Here is a 22,724-nt window from a genome sequence, read left to right as displayed (position 1 = left end):
GGATCCCATTTCTCTACTTCCTGACCACCACTTGTTATTTTCTGGTTTTGTTTTGTTTTATTTTGTTTGATAATGGGTGTGAAGAGGTATCTCCTTGAGGTTTTGATTTGCATTTCCCTAATGATTAGTGATGTTGAGGATGTTTTCATGTACCTCTTGGCATTTGTATACCTCTTTGGAGACATGTCTATTCAAGTCCTTTTCCCATTTTTAAATTGGAACTCCCATTGTGGCTCAGTGGTAAGGAACCCGACTAGTATCCATGCAGATGCGGGTTCGAGCCCTGGCCTTGCTCAGTGGGTTAAGGATCTGGTGTTGTCATGAGCTGTGGTGTATGTAGGTCACAGACACAGCTCAGATCCCGTGTGGCTGTGGCTGTGGCATAGGCCTGCAGTTCTAACTCCAATCTGACCCCCAGCTTGGGAACTTCCATATGCTGCAGGTGCGAGCCTAAAAAGCAACAAATAAAAATAAATAAATGAATAGGGTTGCTTTTTGTTCCTGTCGCTGAGTGGTAGGAGGTTTTTGTTTTTTTTTTTTTTTTTTTGTCTTTTTTCCAGGGCCGCACCTGCGGCATATGGAGGTTCCCAGGCTAGGGGTCGAATCAGAGCTGTAGCCGCCGGCTTACGTCACAGCCTCAGCAACACGGGATCCTCAACCCACTGAGCGAGGCCAGGGATCGAACCCTCAACCTCATGGTTCCTAGTCGGATTTGTCAACCACCGAGCCATGACGGGAACTCCAGGAGTTCTTTATATATGGATATTTACCCCTCATCTCATAGATGATGTGGTGATATTTTCTCCTACTCCATGGGTTGCCTTTTCTCTTTATTGATAAGTGTCCTCTGATGCACAAAAAACTTAATTTTGATATAGTCCCATTTATTTTTTTCACTTGCTCTCATGCTTTCAATGACATATGCCATATTCAAAAAAATCATAATCTATATATATTGTGTTTTAACTTGCTTTTTTATTCCTTTTTAGGGCTATACCCATAGCACATGGAAGTTCCAAGGCTAGGGGTCAAATTGTAGTGTACACCTGCCGGCCTACACTACAGCCATAGCCATGCAGGATCGAAGCTGAGTCTGTGACCTACACCACAGCTCATGGCAAGGCCGAGTCCTTAACCCCACTGAGCAAGGCCAGAAATCAAACCCACAACCTCATGGATACTAGTCAGGTTCATTACTACAGAGCCACAATGCGAACTCCTTCACTTGCTTTTTTATATTCATCAATATGTATGTTGGCAGTCTTTCCACATCAAGTCATGTGGCCTCTTATCATTACTTTTATCAGGTGTAGAGTATTCCTTAATAAGGATACACCAGTGTTTCCATAACACCCTCCCATAATGGTGAACACTTAAATAGTGTTTGGGTTTTTTTTTAATATGAATGTATATTAAAAACAAACAATATCTGAAAGGATATTTATCAAAATGTTAGAAGTGATGATCTCTGTAGGATTGAAATATGTTTCATTTTGTCTTTATGCTTTTTTGCATTTTCTAATTTTCAGTAATAAACAGGTTATTTAATAAAACTTATAAACAAGTCAATAAACAGAGCGACGTTCTTTGATCCACTAATTTCACTGCAGAGGCTATCAAAAAAGGTATTCTCTGTAAGTTAAACAACATACAGCATCTGCCTGAAGTAGTTCATGTTGTCGATAATGTACTAATATCATGTCATGATAGATTTAATGTTCAAATAGGGGATAGTGTGGTAGAATATCATATGACCTTGGATGACGATGTGGTCATGAAAATTAATTTCCAAATATGTGTAGCAGCCTCAAATGAATGGGTATGACCAGAGGGCCCTAGTTTGTGGACCCACCCCTTCATCCTCCCCATCAAAGCATATGGATAAGGCCTGGGGAATGAAGGAATTTGAGGTGGTAGGCCAGTGCATTATTTAAACTGTTTCTTTAGAGTTTTTAAAAAGTATATTTAAGTGAAATTATGTGCGTGGTATTAATATGCCTTATACACAGGAGCTACTTTCCAAAAACTTCTTGACTGTGAGATGGAAATGAAATATAGTTAAGAACACTTTGCAAATACCTGTGGTTTGGGCTGAGTTGCTTAATTTGATGGGTCTTTAGTGCACAAGTTTAATACATTTGTCATGTGTTTTTTTTTTTTTCCTAGGGGAAGAAAACGTAATTGCTGTTCCTTTGGGGAGTCGAAGTGTGAGAATTACAGTGAAAGGACCTGCCCATCTCTGTAAGTAGAATTTAATCTTTTATTTGGGGGGGGGGGTCTTTTTGTCTTTTTAGGGCTGCTCCTGTGGCATATGGAGGTCCCCAGGCTAGGAGTCTAATCAGAGCTGTAGACACCAGCCTAGGCCAGAGCCACAGCAATGCAGGATCCGAGTTGCATCTGCGACCTACACCACAGCTCACGGCCACACGGGATCCTTAACCCACTGAGCAAGGCCAGGGATCGAACCCGCAACCTCAGGGTTTCTAGTCGGATTTGTTAACCACTGCGCCACAACGGGAACTCCAGTAGAATTTAATCTTAACATTTTTTTCCTGAAAATTTAATTCGCCAAAAAAGAAAATCTTTCTTTGTGTTAATGGGTAAATAGGCCAACATCGTAAGACTTTTGCCTACCATTCTGAAACAGTCTATATCACAAAGGAATGATCTATATCCTGAATTTTTCAGTTCTCATGCCCTGGTGGAAAATATACCTGTTTGGGATCAATCCCCTCATGGGAGAGGAAATCAAGTTGTTTGTGAAATGAGCTATTTTTACATGGAGAGTAAACTAGGATTCAAGAGTCATCTGGAGATGTTAGCAGTTTGGGGCAAGAAACCAACAAAATGTAAAACACAGAGCTGTATCAGTAAATAGAGCTGACAGATAAAATTTTTGTTGCCAGCACATCACAACTTCAGGTCTAGGGGGCACTGAAGTTAAACACTGGTTTCCCAGAACACTGAGGGTTTGAAACAATAGAGGAGTGAACTTGTATTGTTCCTTTGGCCAAAGTCACGTGGCATCTCCTTTGTCTTAGGTTTGCTGGTCTCTTCGGACCCAAAGGAACGGGAAATACCAGCATGTATCTGCTTCTCTTCCAAGGTCTCCCGTGGCCAGAGGCAGGGCTTCCTTGGTGTTTTTCCAAGGAAAATAGGTCTCTGCCAACACCAGGCCCCGGCCTTGGAGAAGCTGACTGTGTTCAAGTCTATCTTTCTGTAAAAAGCACCAGCCACTATTTATAACTAATATAGCGCCACCCAAATCAAGCTCCACTGGATTAAAATGCTACATATTTTGCTTTTTTTTTTTTCTTCTGAGCTACCGTCTTAGATTTTCAAATCGTAAAAATTTCTCAGGGCCGTAAGCCTCATGCATTTCTGGTGGCTTTTAAGAGTGTGTGTATGTGCATGTGTGCATGTGTTTGCAGATTTTGGATTTAGTACTGATAGTCTCATGAGAAACGATCTTTAAAAAAAAGTTTATATCAAAAGCTCTAAGTAAAAATGTTTAAGGTTCCTGAGGATAGATACATTGTGACCTAAATTAGAGAGGCAAGAGAATGTCTTGAGGACAGTGAGGGTGAACAGAAAAAAAAAAAAAAAAAAAAAAAGGAAAGTCTTTTGGGGGGGGTATGCCTGCAGCATATGGAGGTTCCCAGGCTAGGGCTCAAATCAGAGCTGTGGCACTGGCTGACACTACAGCTACAGCCACACCAGGTGCGAGCTATGTCTGCGCCCTACACCACAGCTCACAGCAACATCGGATCCTTAACCCACTGATCGAGGCTAGGGATTGAACCTGCATCCTCATGGTTACTAGGCAGATTTGTTTTTGCTGAGTCATGAAGAGAACTCTGGAAAGGCTTTATTAACCCTTACTTTATTATACGAATTACAACTAAGAGATTATGACCGATGTATTTAACTGAAATATTAAAATACATACCACCGTATAATGGTCAGTTCATTCAATGCTTTTTCTATCATGAAACAGCAAAACATTTTTTAGGCTTCTTTATAAAATGGCTTAAAGGGGAGTTCCCGTTGTGGCTCAGTGGAAGTGAACCATGAGGATGTGGGTTTGATCCCTGGCCCCACTCAGAGGTTAAGAACCCAGCGTTGCCATGAGCTGTAGTGTAGGTCACAGACACGGCTCGGATCCCACGTTGCTGTGGCCATGGTATAGGCCGGCAGCTGCAGCTCCAGTTCAACCCCTAGCCTGGGAACTTCCATGTGCCGCAGGTGTGACCCTAAAAAAGCAAAAAATAAAAATAAATAAAATAAAATAAAATAAAATAAAATGGCTTAAAGCCCACAGCTCTTGATGAGCACAGATCTTCATCCTTCTAAAGGAAAACTCGAAGTTTAAAAATAGGTGAAATTCATTCCGATCCAAATTTTGTGAACCCTTTGAGTGATCACATTGTAAAATGCCGCTTTGGATTCAAACTATGAAGTGCTGAATATTCAGAGCAGCATAATTCATAATACAGTGAAACAACCCAGATGTCCATTAACAAATGAATGGGTAAATGTGGCATTTGTGGAATATTATTGGGCTGTAACAAAGAATGAAGTACTGACACAGGCTTGAGTAGATAAGATCGTTGAAGACATTATGCCAAGCAGAAGAAAGCCATATATTATATGATTCTCTTTATATAGAGAGTCCAGAGTAAGCAAATCCATGGAGACCAAAAGTTGATTGGTGGCTGCCCAGGGCTGGGTAGGTGGGAGGTATGAGGATTGGCTGTTAATGGATATGGGGTTTCTTTGGGGGATCACAAAAATGTTCCAAACTTGAATTGTGGTGACGGTTTCACAATTCTGTGAATATACTGAAACCATGAAACTACATTTTAAACGGTTGAATTTTATGACATGAGAGTTTTATGGCATATCAAAAAGATGTTCTAAAAAATAGAAAAATAGGCCATTCCAGGACCTGATTTTCTCATGATACTAAAGACAGTTCTTTAAAATTCAGCTCTAAAAATAGTTTTATAAGCTCTAAAAACAAAGTAAGTAGACAGTAGGCAGGTTAAGTAAAGATGAATACGTGGAGGCAGAATATTCATTTACATAATATATATTCTGGCATATTAAACAAAACTCTATACTCAAAACTGGCACTGTTCCAAGAACATGTCTTAAAGATATTCCCATTTCTCCAAAGGTGACAGATCTGGTGCTTGGAATATTTCTCCTTCTGAACAATCTCAAAATTGGCTCTAGAAGTGTTTGTGAAAGCTATCCTTCTCTGCCAGTGAATAGAATGAACTGGCTTCATTTACAAAGGATTTAGTTAACATTTCTGAACATCTAAGTTTAGAAGCAGCTTTATTTTCTTGATTTATACCAGTATTTTCTTCATTTATATTCAAAGATATATTCCTAAAATTCAGCTTACTTTGCAGTAATAAATCATGCTTTTTAAGATCTGTGTAACTACAACTCTCCAAAAGGCTACATCATTAAGAACTGAGAACACCCAGGAACGTAATGCTGGTCTCTTCGCTGTGGAATGGAATTTCATTACAGAATGTCCGTCTTACATACTGCCTAGAGATGTGCAGATCCTGAATTTCCAATCCTTTTGCAATCTTGGCCTTGGCATGATGTCAGGCACACAACTCCAGATTTCCCTAAAATTTCAAAAATCAAAATAATAAGAGAGTGCCTGCAAAAGAGGTTCTATTGTAGCAAAGCTTCAGCATTAAATGTGTTTGACCAGCGATAAACTTGAGAAGCCAAGATGCCAGAAACTGAAAATCTCCACTATCATTTGTAAGAACTGGGGTGTGTTGGTGTGGTTGTCCTCTAAGTCCTGTTTGATGACCATATATAAAGATGTATAAAGATAAACATAGACACCATACATAATGGGAGTTCCTGTCATGGCTTAGTGGTTAACGAACCTGACTAGTCACCATGAGGTTGTGGGTTCGGTTCCTGGCCTTGCTCAGTGGGTTAAGGATCTGGTGTTGGCCGTGAGCTGTGGTGTAAGTCGCAGATGCGGCTCGGATCTGGCGTTGCTGTGGCTGTGGTGTAGGCCAGCACCTACAGGTCCAGTTAGACCCCCAGCCTGGCAACCTCCACATGCCTCAAGTGCAGCCCTAAAAAGACAAAAAGACCAAAAAAAAAAAAATACATAATGACTAATCAAAGAAAATGGATGCTGACTAAAGTGTATGTACATTATAAAATATAACTTGAAGGATACGTTTGATGTATTTCTAACCAAGTCAGCTATGCTAAATGCTCATTGCAAGTTTACCTAACAATACTTTCATGGCTTTCTTAGAATTTAAGGAACCCTCTTGGGGATGATTAGCATGACCCTGTGTTGTTTGAAAGAAGGGGCACAACACAGTAAATCAACTATACGCTAATAAAAATATAGTAAAATTGAAAAAAAAAAAAGAGATAAAGAAAGAAGCCTGGACTGACACTTCTCAGGGCAAGCCCTCCAACTAGAAGCAGTTAGAAGCATTCATCACCTTTCTAGCCATTTCTTGTGTGTGTGTGTATGTGTGTGTGTGTGTCTTTTTGTCTTTTTAGGGCTGCACCCATAGCACATGGAGGTTCCCAGGCTAGGGGTCGAATCAGAGCTGTAGCTGCCGGCCTACACCCCAGCCACAGCAATGCCAGATCTGAGCCTCGTCTGAGACCTACACCACAGCTCACGGCAACGTCGGATCCTTAACCCACTGAGCGAGCCCAGGGACCGAACCCGCAACCTCATGGTTCCTAGTCAGATTCGTTTCCTCTGTGCCATGACAGGAACTCCTTTCTAGCCATTTCTTTTTTCCTTTTTTTTTGGCCATGTCCGCTGCATATGGAAATTCCTAGGCAGGGATCAAACCTGCGCCACAGCAGTGACCCAAGCTGTTGGCAGTGACAATGCTGGAGCCTTAACCTGCTGTGCCACAAGGGAATTCTCCTATTGGTTTACCAACAATAAAAATGCTAACTTTTGAAGACTTTGTAAGAATATAATTTATTGATACAATATTATAAATACAAATCAAAATCTTGGAGGAAACCGTTATAGACTTGAGTTGTGAAGATTTGGGGATTTAAGAGGGTCTTGATTTCTGATTCTATTTTTATCTGTTGGAGGATACATATCATCTTTTCCTTGACTCCTCTCTGCAGCCCCCAGCATTTTAAGCCTGACAAGGAGAAAGAACGCAGCAGTGGCAGCAGGAAAGCAGGCTCTTCGCCTCTTCTTTTCAGTGGTAGGGTGTTAATAGATTTCCTGGGGTCTACACCCAGCACCAGCCATCTCTTGCAGAAACCACAGAGGGTCAATGAAAGTTCTGAGAATTGAAGGGCTGCAACACATATGTGAGAATGCTAGAAATTAATTTTTAAAAAGTATCCGTAAGTCAACACATCATCTAAATTGTTGATTTTTGCCAGCTCCTTTTCTGCCAGTTATTTTAAGGGGCACGGGCACTTCGGAGGAGCGAGTTTACCACCAATAAAAATGATAACATTTGAAGACTTTGTAAGAATATAATTTATTGATACAGTATTATAAATCAACTATACTTCACTAAAATTTTTTAAATGATAAAATACTATATTTTATCTTGCCTAATATTTCCAAAATACCATCATCTCAACATAAGTTAAAAATGACAAACTTTTGAAGAGCAATACTGGCCTGCATGTCCTTGTGAATTCATCAGAGTGGCTTTGTTCATCCAAATTATAAGAAATATTTGCAGCCATACACCATGAAAAAGGGCGACTTCATCAAATCACTCCTCTTGTCTTTGTTTACCCACTTTTTTTTTTCTTTTATGGGTCACACTTGTGGCGTATGTTAAGTTCCCAAGCTAGGGGTCAAATTGGAGCTGCAGCTGCCAGGCTACACCACAGCCACAGCAATGACAGATCTGAGACGTATCTGAGACTTACACTGCAGCTCATGGCAATGCCAGATACTTAACCCACTGAACAAGGCCAGGAATTGAACCTACATCCTCATGGATACTATTCGGGTTCTTGACCCTCTGAGCCCCACAAGAACTCCTGTTTACCTAAAACTTTTGACTCAAGTTATCTGTTTTCAACGTTCTATGTGTGCAGCCAGGGTATGTGACCTAGAGTGTAGAAAGCCTTTTAAAGTAATTGGAATAAAGATATTTTATGATAAATGGAGGAGAAGAGCAGTTTGGGTAATTTGCATGTGCTTGAAAACTGGTTTGCTCCTTGGGTTCTCCGTACGTTTGTCCCTAAAGCTCTCGGACCCCGTTGAAGCCATAGAATAGACTCAACACCAAAAAACAAAACCTCAGAGCCAAGCTCACTGAAATGCTGGCCTGCGATTTGGAAGATGGATGCCATTCTGGTCTTTCCTTCCCCCGAGCTCATCTTCCCAGATTCTGACACCCGTGCCATAACTCTGCAGCCAGATGAAACTTGGCAAGCGTGATCCCAAAGGTTAGCGCAGTGGTAAAACAATTACTGCTCCGGCACAGCCGCCGAATCCATTGCACGCTGTTTGAATTTAATCAAGTCATTGCAGGCTCAGTCTCGGTCTGGACACTCCGTGTGTTGCATGCCTTCTTCTTTGCATGGATGGATCTTGTCCAACTTCATTTCGTATTGAGACATCACCTGAATGTTCATCGTTTTCCCTTCTTTCCTTTAGAGGGCCTGTTCAGCTAGCGAAGGGCCCTCTTACTCACCCCAGTTTCCCATCTCGTTTCCCCTGACAAGTCACTTTCTAACACTCCGTTTTATATCTTCATTGGAACTAGGAAATGAATTTAATCTCCCGCTTTCCAGAAATCTACTGCGGTCCTGGAGATCGGGGCCAAAGTGGTTGGGGTTTTGTGTGCCTGGGAGGAGCCAGCATTATTCTTTGACTGCTAATGACTCCTGCAGATCAAGTAGCTCATGTCCAGCCTTTGAATTTTCCCAGAAAAGCTCCCAGCCTGCCTGTCAAGGATAATCAGGGATGTCTCCTAATGCCTGTGATGCAGCCTGTCCAGGGTGCTTGAATTCCTGCAGCTGCTCCAGTGGCAGAAAGAAATCCAGCAAAGAGGGGCACGCAAAGGACAGCAGCGCGTGGATTGTGGCCTCCGAGTGCCAGATCACCGTGTGGTGTTTTATCAGCTTTCCATTTTTAAGTTTGAGACTGGAGTGCAGTTCTGGTGCCATGGTGTCCTTTGTTCGAGATGGTTCAACAACCATCGAGTACCAGTGAGTCAAGGGTAGGTTTCTGAGTAGAAGAGGACCTTGGAGATTGTCTGCTCTGACCCCTCATTGCAGAAATGAGGCAATAAAAAACTCAGGGCAGTGAGTCAGGGAAAGAGGTGGGGCCAGAAACATAGGTGGACTAGGCCTGCTAAGTATGATGACAGTTACAAAATGAAAAAAAAAAAAAAAAAAAAAGGAGGGAAAGAAACAAATCATTTGAATAAAGTAAAGGCTTATTTTGGTTAAACTGTCGGCTTTGCTCTGTCAGAGATCGAAAAGCACCACTGTTCATTTAAAAGCAAATGTGGGAGTTCCCGTTGTAGTGAAATCGACTAGGAACCATGAGGTTGCAGTTCTATCCCTGCAGGTTCGATCACTCAGTGGGTTGAGGATCCAGCATTGCTGCGAGGTGTGGTGTAGGTGGCAGATGTGGCTTGGATCTGGAGTTGCTGTGGCTGTGGCATAGGCCAAGGGCTACAGCTCCGATTTGACCCCTAGCCTGGGGACCTCCGTGTGCCACAAGTGTGGCCCTAAAAAGCAAAAAATAAAAAATAAATAAAAGCAAACGTGAGTGAAGAGGTGACACACAAGAGAGATCTTTGCGGTGATGGAATAGTTCTGTGTTTTGATTGTGGCGATGTGTGACAGAACGGCTTACGACTCTATGCACGATGTACTGGACCAATGTCTCTTTTCTTGTTTTGATATTGTATTGCAGTTGGCTGAGATGTTTTTTCATTCCATCGGCAAAAAAAAAAAAAAAAAAAAAAAAACTGGGTAGGAGATATCCAGGACTTCTTTACTATTTTTGCAAACTTTCTGTGAATTCATCATTATTTCAAGATAAAATAATTTAAAACAAATTCAGAATTGACTGTGCTTTTTTTCTAAAAGTCTAGGCTAAAGGCCTGAATGGCTGAGAAAATGAGTTATGTAGCTTTATTTTATGGAACAGCTACCTCCTGCAAAAATATAAAGAAAGACATATTTTCTTCTCCCCTTTATTATAGAAATGACTACAAAGAGTTAAGCAGACCTAATTGGACCTAACACTCGCGTCTGACCCCTTTTTATGAACAACTAAAAAGCTTACATATTTGTTTATTCCACTGGTATGAATCCAATCAGTGGATGTACTGATAGTGTGTTGATACCAGATGCTACTGCATATAGTAAAGTACCTTTTGAAATAAAATGTGTTTAAGATATTCTCTCATTTAAACTTTATTTTTAAATTTTAGTTATTGAATCAAAAACACTTCAAGGAAGCAAAGGAGAGCACAGCTTTAACAGCCCGGGAGTTTTTGTTGTAGAAAACACAACAGTTGAATTTCAGAGGGGCTCAGAGAGGCAAACCTTTAAGATTCCAGGACCTCTGATGGCCGATTTCATCTTCAAGGTAGGATGAGCCCTCTTTGTAAATATCATGCGTGGGGAGGCCAGCACATTTTGAAATTTAAAAACACTGAAATTTTTTCAGCAGGCAGTCATCAGTGACTGGTTTTACATGGGGAATGTGTCATTGAAATTTCCTTCCTGGAGTTCCCGTTGTGGCACAGCAGTTAGGAGCCCAACTAGTATCCATGAGGATGGGGGTTCAATCCCTGGTCTTGCTCAGTGGGCTGAGGATCCAGTGTTGTCACAAGCTGGGGTGTAAGTCACAGATGCGGCTCAGATCTGGCATTGCTGCGACTGTGGTGTAGACTGGCAGCTGCTGTTCTGGTTTGACCCCTAGCCCGAGAACTTCCATATGCAGCAGGTATGGCCCTAAAAATGAACAAACAAAAAATTCCTTCTTGACAGTTCTTAAAACTCATTCATCTCTTCCTCGTTTCTGTTCCTCCACCCCAATAGTTAAGAAGCAAACTTCACTTTTAGAGGGGGATGATTTATAACCTCGAGTTGCTGTGTCCCGTTTTAAGCTTCTAGATGGAGTTTGGTGGAAATGGTTAAATTCTCCATGTTTCAAACCATGGCTGTGCCATTCCCATGCTTTCTTTGCCACTGGGAGCAGAGAAGTCAGAGGCCTGTTCTTATTTCCTCAGTACTGTCTCATGACAAGCCATTGTCCAGACACCTGTCACAAGGTCCCCTCACAAGGACTCTCCCTCCGTGTAACCAGGAGTATGTGTCCCCTCCCTTGGGTAAATCGGGAGTATCTTCCCTGAAGGTGGTGGCCTCTATATTTCCAATTAGAATTCTTCTGATAAAATTGAAAATACCTAAGACATGAGAAAAGGGTATTTCACTGGGTGGTTTTGTCCTATTCCCTTTGAAATGGAAATGGAAGAAAGAAAATAGCTCTCACTGCCAGGGATATCTTTACCTGTGAAAAGACCCAGGGCCTTCAAAAGAACTGCCTGTGTTCCACAGTAATTTGTCAAAGAAAGTTTCATGGAGACCTAGGTTGTGCCAGCAGAGAAATACATTTGGATGAAAGTGGTGGACTGATGTCCTGTTTGCAAAGTCAGCCTGCGGTGTGACCAGCCAAGTATCAGTCTGTGTGGTGGTGGTGTTTTGAAACGTTGAGCTTTAAATGGTCAATCTTTTAAAAATGAGAGATTATAACATTAAAATACCAAGTGTTTTCCTGCTTCTCTTTAAAAATGGGAAGATCTGAGACCAAGCTTGAATTTTGCCATTGGGATAAGGGGCAGTAGCTGGGTAACATCTGCCTTCTCATTGGGGCACATGCTCTCGTGTGCCGTGGTCCACACCGTGTCCTCATGTGTTTCTGGCTTTAAAGGTGGAAGTGTTGCCATTTGTAGACATCTAAGTTGCCATTCCTAGACATCATGTGCCATTCATAGACACTGAAGTGACGTGTCAGACCTTTGGAGCACCAACCCCATGTGTTTCTTTGGCAGTAGCATGGTCAAAGGCTTTGGGGAAAACCATCACTGTCATCTGTCTTTCCTTCTTTTCTCTCTCTCTCTCTCATCCATTGTTATAAGTAAGTTCTGTGCTTGGTTTTCTCCTCTTGGAGTTTTCCCATTTGATTCTCAAGTAATAAAATACACACACACCCTTTTATTTTGTTTTATTTTATTTTATTTATTTATTGCTACACAACCTTTTAAAAATTCTCTTTTCATTCCTGCTTAGAAGATCTGTGTTCTCAAGTCGATTTGGAGATCTCTGCCAGGGTAGGAGACATTAGTGCAATGATGAGATAGTTCAAATTTTAAGATAGTGTTTGGTGAAAAACTTAGCGTGGGGAATATATTACTTATTGATCCCATGCATAAAACCACATCTATACATAAACTGTTTACAAGTGTGTGTGTACACACACAGATAGGTATGTGGATATGTGGATATGTGCGTGCATATACATTTTTTTAAGATGTGCGAAGATACATTCCAAACTGAAAACACTGCAGAAGTAATGATTATTTTAGAGGGATGGGTGCTTTGGGGGAGTGATCTTAGTTTTAGTGATAATATTCTAATACTTTCAACAATTCTTAAAAAGAACACCGTCATATATCACACATGTAATTAAAAATTACTTTACACCTTCTTGCCCAAATCATACTTTCACCTTTTAATCGAATGCATTTTAGCAGCATGTGGCCACTGCCTGAATTAGTACTCAGTCTTCTATTTTCCTATCTCTGACTTCTGGTTTTCTCAGATTTAATAAACAATTCTGGGCTTTAACGTCAACTTCTGGAAAGCTTTTGATCTCACTTGACTGGAAAGGCTTTTTAAATATATATATATATACACACTTATCAAAGAGGCTGTTAACACAACCGCCTGACTCATGCCTCCATAGAGCCTCATTTTCATGCCATTTTCCATCATGAATGTGCTCTTGGTGGGCGAGAATTTGGCAAAATCGGAGACACTGGGATGAAGCAAGAATGACTCTGATGTTTTTCCCTGACTTACAGGCGTGTCCAAATACTCTGCGCTTCTAGGAAATGTCCCTTTCCATCAGTTACCTTTATTTTGATTTGATTTGATTTTTTTTTTAATTGCTCTGACAACTGTAGTATTACCCAGATTGTGCTGTGACCAAGATAAGGAACCCTTTGCTTCTGTTCCTCTCTTCTTGGCCCAGCACACGATCAAGTAATGGCTGTCCTTTGAGTGGGAGGTTAAAAGTGCGGGAGGTCACTGATGCTGGTCAGCCGCGGATTTCATTGTATCTCCTTCCATTCCAAACAACCAAGAGCTGCTGGTCTAAAAAAAGCAAGCTCTGGCTTCAACTTGAGAGAATGTGTGAAGACTAGCTTGGCTCCACTCTGTGCTGATTTTGCTCGGTCATGGGGGCCCAGAGACTTAGACACCCTCTTTCATACTGTTCAGAGATGAGACTTCATGTCATGACGTTTAATAAATGAGCTGTTGAAAACGACTATATTCTGACATAGAGAGTAAAGTATGAAGACATCCAGGGGAGGTTCAGTCCTTTTGTAGTTATTGTTGTGCAGGTTCTGAAATCTGGAAACTCACTGCTCCAGTGAGACAAAAATGTCTTTTTTCTACTTTTTCAGATGTTATATTTTCATGATCACACCATACTTAGAAACCGCACTTTTTATTCTCCCTAATGGATTTCTCACTACACGTTTTTATTTTCCTGAATGATCTACTTCTTATGGATAACCCTTGTCGCAATGCTGCTGAGTCCTGGGTATTTTGCATGAGAGCCCCTGTGATCTTCCTGTTTTGCTTCTGCAATATGTATATGTTGCCACCAGGTAGCAGTAGAGAGTCTTGAGCCAATAATTGTGCTGTATGCTTTCTTGATGGGACCTTAAGAGGCACTATCCATTCCCTGAGAATTTACTGAATATTTATGAGTAGATATTTGTGAGTATCAATTTTAAGTCTATGCTTTTGAGACATCTCTACTAAAATAAAATTAAAATGGCTTTTAGAAAGACATCTCTCCATGGTTAACTATTTTAATGACTGCTGGTGGCTTTTCCCCTCTTTTAAAACCTAAGTCCATCTTCAGGGGGGAAAAGAAAGTTTCTCTTCCTTGTGTCTGAAATCTTCCTTTTAATGCTAGTTGTCTACCTTCTTTTTCCCATTCAGATATTTTGTGTTTCTGTAGGAAAACGTTTTATGATTTTATTTCCCATTAGTTTTCAGCTGTGCAAGGCTCTGTCTCTGGTTTCCTCCAACCCCAGCTCTAGTTGCAGTCTCAGCTCTATGATTTCTACCTCCAAAGTCTCTCTTTTCTTTCTGGGGAGTTATAACAGTGCATAACTTAGCCAAGGACAAGAAGACTTGAAACTGCCTATTTTCCTCTCTCAAAGAGCAGATTTCAGCCTTGTAGTGTGGTACACACAGTGGGTAAATTCACATGTTCACAGGTGTTTCACAACACAACCAGAGATGGTTTTAGAGTCAGTGCCTATGTTAGTTTCCTGAGGCAACTGTAACAAAGCACCATAAACAGGGTTGCTTTAACAGCAGATGTTATGGTCTCACAGTGCTGGAGGCTAGAAGTCCAAAATCAAGGTGTAGGCAGGACCTGTTCCTTGTAAGGGCTCTGAGGGAGAAGTTGTTTCCTGCCTCTCTCCTGGATTCTTGGATCCTTAGGTTTTCTCCCTTCCTAAGTCACACCACCTGCCATCTGTACACCTCTGCCTCTGTGTCCAAATTTCCTCTCGATATAAAAACACCAGTCATGTTGGGTTGAGCCCACCGTAACGACCTCATCTTAACTTGCCTGGATCTGCAAAGACCCTATATCCAAATAAGATCATATTTTGGGGTCCTGTGTGTTAGGATTTTAACATATCTTTTTTTTTTCTTTTGTTGTTGTTGTTGTTGTTCTTGTTGTTGCTATTTCTTGGGCCGCTCCCGCAGCATATGGAGGTTCCCAGGCTAGGGGTTGAATTGGAGCTGTAGCCACCGGCCTACGCCACAGCCACAGCAACGCGGGATCCGAGCCACGTCTGCAATCTACACCACAGCTCATGGCAACGCCGGATCGTTAACCCACTGAGCAAGGGCAGGGACCGAACCCGCAACCTCATGGTTCCTAGTCGGATTCGTTAACCACTGCGCCACGACGGGAACTCCTAACATATCTTTTTGAGGGGTGGATACAGTTCAACTCATTACAGTGCCTAACAGAAAAGAACATGTACCTAGCTCATCTTGCCTCCCGGTCAGAATTCCATCTCATCTTAAGCATTTGCCACACATCACAAAGTAGAAACTTCTGAAATATTACATAATATGTATCATCATGGGGTCTGTTGGGGGAAATTTCTTGGTTAAAACAGTCCAAATACTGTTCTGGTAGTTAGCATAATTCACAACTAAATTATTTGTGTAAATATATACATGAATGTGACAAAAAGGAGTTTTATACTGAAATCTCTGCCATATATTTTGGAAATTAATTAGAAGTGGTCAAGGAAGGCTGTTGAAGCTGAATTCCACTTGCCATTGTTACAAAATCACTTTCCCTGTCAAACAGGAGTGACGACGTACTCTTGTCGATGCACCTGCCCGCAGGTAGCAGTGGAGGGCTGGACATGTCTCCTTTGCCATTCTCTGTATTTGACCATCTCCTCTGTCTGCAGAGCTGACAACATGTGTGGACCTTGAGGGAATTATGCCAATTGAAGTCAGCCAGGGAAAGATAGATGCTGTATGATCTCACTTACAGGTGGAATCAAAAAACCAAACCAAACCCCAAGACCCCCAAGGCCCTAGGTACAGAGAACAGATTGGTTGGTCTCCAGAGGCAGGAAGAGAGTGGGGACTGGCACAATGGGTGAAGGTGGTCCAAAGGTACAAACGTCCAGTTACAAGATAAGTAAGTCGTGCCCAGCATGGTAACTAAAGCCATCAGCACTCTATTGGGTATTTGAAAGGTGCTACCAGCGCTGTCCCACATGGGGGCGGAATGAACACTGGAACAAAATGGAGCCTCTGGCAGAATGCGGAAGGGAAGTGGGTATTGGTAAAGCAATATCTCCACTAAATGCATCTGCTACAATAAGGACTATTTCTGTAAAACATCTGGGATTAATACCTTTTTGTTTTCAGTCTTCCTTCCCTCCTTCCTTCCTTTTCTTTTGGATGGTAATGAACAAGTCTTAGAAAACCATTTCAGTGCCTCTTAGGTGTATTGATTTATTTAGGGTTCCATTTCTGAGTCAGTTTTGCAATTTATGTTTCTTCTGAGAAGAGTCCAATTCATCTGATTTTTCGAACTTAACTTTTTCAATGTAATCATAGCAATCCCTTATCATTTAAAAATCTTAACTGTACCTCTAAGTGTGTCTCTTTCATGCCTAAACTCGCTCACTGATTCCTTGTCTAACTTTTGTTTTGTTTAAACCATGCGAAGACTTGTCTCTGAGACATCTAAGAACTAGATTTTAGTCTATTAACTCTCAAAGTTTATAAAAAATTCTATTTATGTACATTTTTATTTATATTTCTTTCTTTCACATGGTTTCATTTTGGCACTGTGTTTTTAACTTCTGGCGGTGAATTCTTTTCGTTTTTCTTTTTTGATCTTTTTAGGGCCACACCCATGGCATGTGGGAGTTCCCAGGCTAGGGGTCAAATCAGAGCTGTAGCTCCCGGCCTACACCACAGCCACAGCAACGCCAGATCTGAGCCAAGTCTACAACGAACTAGTTGGGTTCGTTACTGCTGAGCCAAGACAGGAACTCCCTAAAGCTAAATTTTTTAAATGATTTTTATTTTTTCCATCATAGCTGGTTTACAGTGTTCGGCTCATTTTCTACTGTACAGCAAGGTGACCCAGTCACACATACATATATCCTAAAGCTAAATTCTTAATTCATTCTATTTTCAACTTTCGTTCTCCATTAAATGTATTTAGGGCTTTCAGTTTCACTATACAGAAGTTCTTGCTTTTGTGGTGATATAGGTTGCTAATTTTTACCTTTATTCATAAGCTATTTGTATCCTGGTTATGATGATGCCTTATCCAGGATCATAAAAATATTATTGCTGTTTTCATCTGGAAACTTTATTGTTTTACCTTTCATCTTAAGAGCTATAATCCACTGAGAATTGGTATTTGTGCTGTAAGGTAGAATCAATACCTTTTCTCCATGACCATCCAATGAACTCAAAACCACTGGATGAAATTACACTCCTTTCCCCATTTGTTTTAAATCCCAAACTATATGTTGTGTGGGTCTGTTTCTGGATTGCGTTCTGTTTCATTGAACTATTTGTCTGTTTGTGTCAATACTATTGTGACTTAATTTCTGTAGCATTAAGACAAATCTTGATACCTGGTAATAATGTGAATTCTTCAGTTTCGTTTTTAAAGATTATCTGTGATATTATTGACTCCTTCTATTTCTGTATCACTTTTGAAATATGCTTGTCAGTTTTTATAAAGTTCTGATGATTTTGATTGGAACTGCATTGAATCTGTAGGTCAGTTTGGAGAAAACTGATAACTTTCTAATACCAAATCTCCCAGTTCTTAGATACTATATATTCATACCATTCTTAGTTCCTTTTAAATTCTTCTCAATAATGTATAATTTTCAATATAGGTTTTGCATATCTTTTATTAAATTAATTCCTAAGTGTTTGTTACTTTGATATTATTGTAAATGTTTCAAAATTTTTTCTATTTATTTGCTGCTGGAGTATGAAAATCTAATTTATTTTTGCATATTGACATTACATTCTTATTCATTTATTAATGCTAATAGTTTGTGCATTCTTTTGGATTATGTACATACACAATTATGACACCTGCAAATAATGAGTTTTGTTTCTTCTTTTCCAAGTATTGTATGCTTTTAAAATTTTTCTTGCTATATTTCACTACTTAGGACATTTAGTACAATGTTGAATGGAAATAATGACAGGTGATATGCTTGTCATGCTTCTCATTTTCAGGACAAAGATATCTATAATTCCTCCATCATGTGTGATGTTTGCTATAGAATTTATTTTAGATATTTAATCTGATGAAATAAATTTTCCTAGTTTGCATCATTATGATATTCAAGTGTGGAATTTTATCAAATTTTGTCAGAATTTTATCAAATTTTATCTGCATTTTTTGGAGTGATCATATTTTTTTTCTCTTTTCCTTTTAATATAATAAATTACATTGATTTTCAAATGTTAAATCAGTCTTACCTTCCTGTAATAAACTTCACTTGGTCATTATCATTTTTATTATAATTTATTATTAGTGTTTAGTGTTTTAATATTGATAAAAGGGTTGTCTTTTTATATATCACTAGGTATGTATGATTTAAAATTATTTTATTTATGATTCTTTTGTGCTATTTATTTCCAGGAGAGGTGGTTTTTTTTTCTTGTAATGTCTTTGTCAGATTTGGTATTAATACTTTATAAAACAAATTGAGAAGTATATCCTCTGTTCTTATTTTCCACAACAATTTGCCTGAGAGTGATGTTATTTAACTCTTCTGATGTTTTATTTCTTTATGTGTCAGTTTTGATTCAAGAAATTTGTCTATTTTAACTAGCTTTTTAAAAGTTACTCGCATACGAGTTCCCATTGTGGCTCAGCAGGTTGCAAACCCGACTAGTATCCATGAGGATAATGTGTTTGATCCCTGGCCTTGCTCAGTGGGTTAAAGATCCAGCATTGCTGCAAGCTGCAGTGTAGGCCACTGATGGGGCTCTGATCTGGCATTTCTGTGGTGTAGGTCTTCAGCTGCAGCTCTGGTTTGACCCCTAGCCTAGGAACTTCCATATGCCACAGGTGCAGCCCTAAAAAAACCAAAAGTTATTGGCATAGATTTTTCATAGTATCTTCTTATTTCTTCATTGTGTTTAGAATTGTAGTGAGTCTTCTTTCTCATTCTTGATATCAGTAATTTGTTCCTACTCTTTCTTTTCCTTGATCAGTCATGTTGGAGAGTTAGCAACTTTATTAGACTTTTCATAGAAACACCTGTGGGCTTTATAACCAACTTTAATGTAGTTTAATATTCATATCATTAATGTCTGCTATTATCTTTATTATTACCATCTCTCTACTTTATCTGGATTCAATTTGCTATGCTATCCTTTTTCTAAATTTTTGAGATGAATGTTTAGATCAGTGGTTTTCATCCAGTTTTTCCACAGCATATGCTTTTAACTCTATACATTTCTCTCAAGGAATGCCTTAGATTTTGTTCCATAAGGTTTGATATGAAATCTTTTCCTTCATCACTTAGTTAATTGTAATGTAATTTCCATAGTGATATATTCTTTTTTTTTCCTTTTCAGGGCCACACTTGTGGCATATGAAAGTTCCCAGGCTAGGGGTCAAATACGAGCTGCACCTGCCAGCCTACCCACAGACACAGGAATGTGGGATCCAAGCTCCATCTGTGACCTACACCACAGCTCTTGGCAACACCAGATCCTTAACCCACCAAATGAGGCCAGGGATCAAACCTGCATCCTCATGAATACTGGTCAAGTTCTCAACCTGCTGAGCCATGATGGGAACTGCAATATATATATATATTTTTTGTCTTTTGTCTTTTTGTTGTTGTTGTTGTTGCTATTTCTTGGGCCGCTCCCACGGCATATGGAGGTTCCCAGGCTAGGGGTTGAATCGGAGCTGTAGCCACCGGCCTACGCCAGAGCCACAGCAACGCGGGATCCGAGCCACGTCTGCAACCTACACCACAGCTCACGGCAACGCCGGATCGTTAACCCACTGAGCAAGGGCAGGGACCGAACCCGCAACCTCATGGTTCCTAGTCGGATTCGTTAACCACTGCGCCATGACGGGAACTCCAGGAACTGCAATATATTCTTTGACTTATGGAATATTTAGAAATGTGGCATCCAATTATGTGGGAATTTTCCAGTAATCTCATCATTCTATAGCTTAATTCTCCTGTAGTCAAAGAACAGTATATTACTTTGATGTTTTAAAATTTGTTAAAACTTAATTTGTGACTCAGAATATAGCAAATTTTGGAAGGATATGATGTATAATCGTCTCTTGTTGGACACCATGTCCTATATATGTCAATTAGGTCATATTTATTGATGGTTTTATTTAAAATTATAGCCTTACTGGGTTTTGTCTGCTTATTCTATTACATACCACAAGAGACTACTAAAACTACTGCTATTACTGTACATTTGTCTATATTCTATTCTTGTCAAATCTTGGATTATATATTTTAGGGAATCTTTGAATTATATATTTTAGTGTTAGGTACACATACCTTTTGTAGTGACCTGACCTCTTTATCACTGTGAAACTGTTTTCTTTCAGTACTTCAGAGATCTCTCTCCATTATCTTCTGGCTTCCATTTTATTCTGTTGAGAAGTCAGCTGTTAGTCTTAGTTTTGTTCCTTGGAAGATGATGTGTCTTTTTTCTTTGTCTGCTTTCAAGTGTTTTTCCCTTTCATGTTTTTGTTTTGTTTGTTTGGTTGTTTTTGGTTTTCATCAATTTGTCTGTGATGTAATTGGTGGCTTCCTTTTGCTTGAGGTCCCTGATGCTTCATGAATCTGTGCCTAGATGTTCTTCATCAGTTTTGGAAATTTTTCATTTATTTATTTCTTCAGGTATAGCTTTTACCCTGTTCTCTTCGTTCTCATTTGCTGGGACTGCATTTGTACCTTTATCCCACATGTCTAATTTCCACTTTCTTTTGTCTCTCCATTTACTAATTCTCTGTTCAGGTATGTATAATCCAGGAGTCAGCAGATTATGACCAGTAAATCAACAGCCTGTCTTTGCAAATGGAGTCTACAGCTATCCCCATGTGATTTTATATTGCCTGTGGCTGCTTTTGCACTACACCAGCTGAGTTGAATAATTTAAACTGAGATAGTGCAGCCTGAAAACTAACTTTTACTCTCTTTTTCTTTAAGGCAATTTTACTGAACCCCAGAGTAATCTACTTAGTCTATTCACTGAGATATTTATTTAAATGATTGTGCCTTTTACTTCTACAATAACATTTTATTTTATTATATTTCTTTGTTTCTGGTAAAATTCTCCATCTTGTCATTTAATTTCTTGAACATTTTAGTCACAGTATCTTAGTCTAAGTTCTCTAAAAAACAGAGCCTGAGGCAAAAGCCATGTGCTAAATAGCACTGATGTTTTATGACCATGGGAATAGAATGAAGTGTTGCTAGGCCCTCGAGCATGGAAACAAGACATGCAGCCAAGGCCAGAGTTACAGGAAGTGGTAGTGACATACTTAAGTCTTTAAGTTTCTATCAGTTAATATCCATATCTGGATTTCCTGTAGTTCTGTTTATAAGGTTCTCTTTTCCCACTTTTTTGGTTCTCTTTTCCCAGTTTTTGGTTAAATTTTATTTTAGGAGTTCCCACTGTGGCTTAGAGGTAACGAGCCCAGCTAGTATCCATGAGGATGTGGGTTCAATCCCTGGCCCTGCTCAGTGGGTTAAGTATCCAACATTGCTGTGAACTACAGTATAGGTCAGAGATCCTGCTCAGATCTTGTGTTGCTGTGGCTGTGACGTAGGCTGGCAGCTGCAGCTCTGATTTGATCCCTAGCCTGGGAACTTCCATATGCTGCAGGTGTGGCCCTAAAAAGCAAAGGAAAAAAAATTATTTTATTTCTTTGTATAGCTAGAGTTATTTTTTTAAGTTTTGAAGCATATACTAGATGGAAGATTACAGATATAATTTGAGGCTCGATTAATTATTGCTTCTGGAAGACAGGTTAGCAGCCAGTCACTTTCATTCAACGGGAACTTAAATCATTTGAACCTGGGCTTCATTCCTTTGAAAACCTGACTATTTCCAGTTTGCTCTTATTCCTAGGATATAGCTTTCTAGGGTCCCAACTGGGAACGTGGGCTGTTTATCAACACTTCTCACTTTGCTGGGCCTGGAGCTCCAGGTTTTGTTCCTCCAGCCACATGAGTCTGTTGACAGCTCTGCTCTGCTTCTCAGCGGCTCAGTCACCTCTCGCAAAATGGAAAATGTCTTGAGCAGAAAGGTAGTGCCAAAGGTGGAGCCAAATGTTATACTCACTTTTCTGGACTTCCTCTGTGTCTGGGATCTTGGCCCTGCAAATTTTCACTACTATGGTTGTCTTCTGATGCCTTCAAATGAATTAAAAAATATTTTATGCACCATTCTCACTTATTGTCACTGGGAGGATTCATCAGAAACAAGCCATTCTTCCATAATCAGAAGAAAAACTCTTTCGAAGTGTTTTTCTGCCTCTATAACTTCTGTGCGGTCCCCAGCCCATTGCTGTAACTCTGCCCCTTCCTCCCTCCACACATAGTTCATGTCCGGAATTTTTTTCACCATTATATAATTTTACAATGTTTTTATTGTTTCATAATTAAATAGATCAAACTATTATTTTTTAATCAATTCTTATTTAGATTTACTAATAAGCATTACTGATTTATTTTACCATTATTGCTTCTTGCATCTCACTACCTTCTTGTGTATTTATATGAGTTCCTTTTCAGTATATCCTTTAGTAGTTTATTTTTTCTAGTGAGAGTCTCTGAGTGGTAAAGTTTCAACCAGTTTATATCTGA

At 39.8% G+C, this 22,724-nt stretch overlaps 1 protein-coding gene across 2 annotated transcripts in view; it reads left to right on the top strand.

Moving 5' to 3' along the window:
* ADAMTSL3 (ADAMTS like 3) overlaps window positions 1-22,724 on the top strand; it is a 358,645-nt gene that overhangs the window by 181,727 nt on the left and 154,194 nt on the right. For both annotated transcript variants that reach the window (XM_047795344.1, XM_047795345.1), the window contains exons 8-9: window positions 2,167-2,241; window positions 10,461-10,618. In XM_047795344.1, the coding sequence (XP_047651300.1) occupies window positions 2,167-2,241; window positions 10,461-10,618 (233 nt within the window). The remainder of the gene's footprint in view (window positions 1-2,166; window positions 2,242-10,460; window positions 10,619-22,724) is intronic.

Source organism: Phacochoerus africanus, chromosome 9 (assembly GCF_016906955.1).
Source record: "Phacochoerus africanus isolate WHEZ1 chromosome 9, ROS_Pafr_v1, whole genome shotgun sequence".
Classification (NCBI taxonomy): Eukaryota; Metazoa; Chordata; class Mammalia; order Artiodactyla; family Suidae; genus Phacochoerus; species Phacochoerus africanus.
The sequence above is the reverse complement of the archived record's forward strand: the minus strand, read 5'-3'. Positions and strand labels throughout refer to the sequence as shown.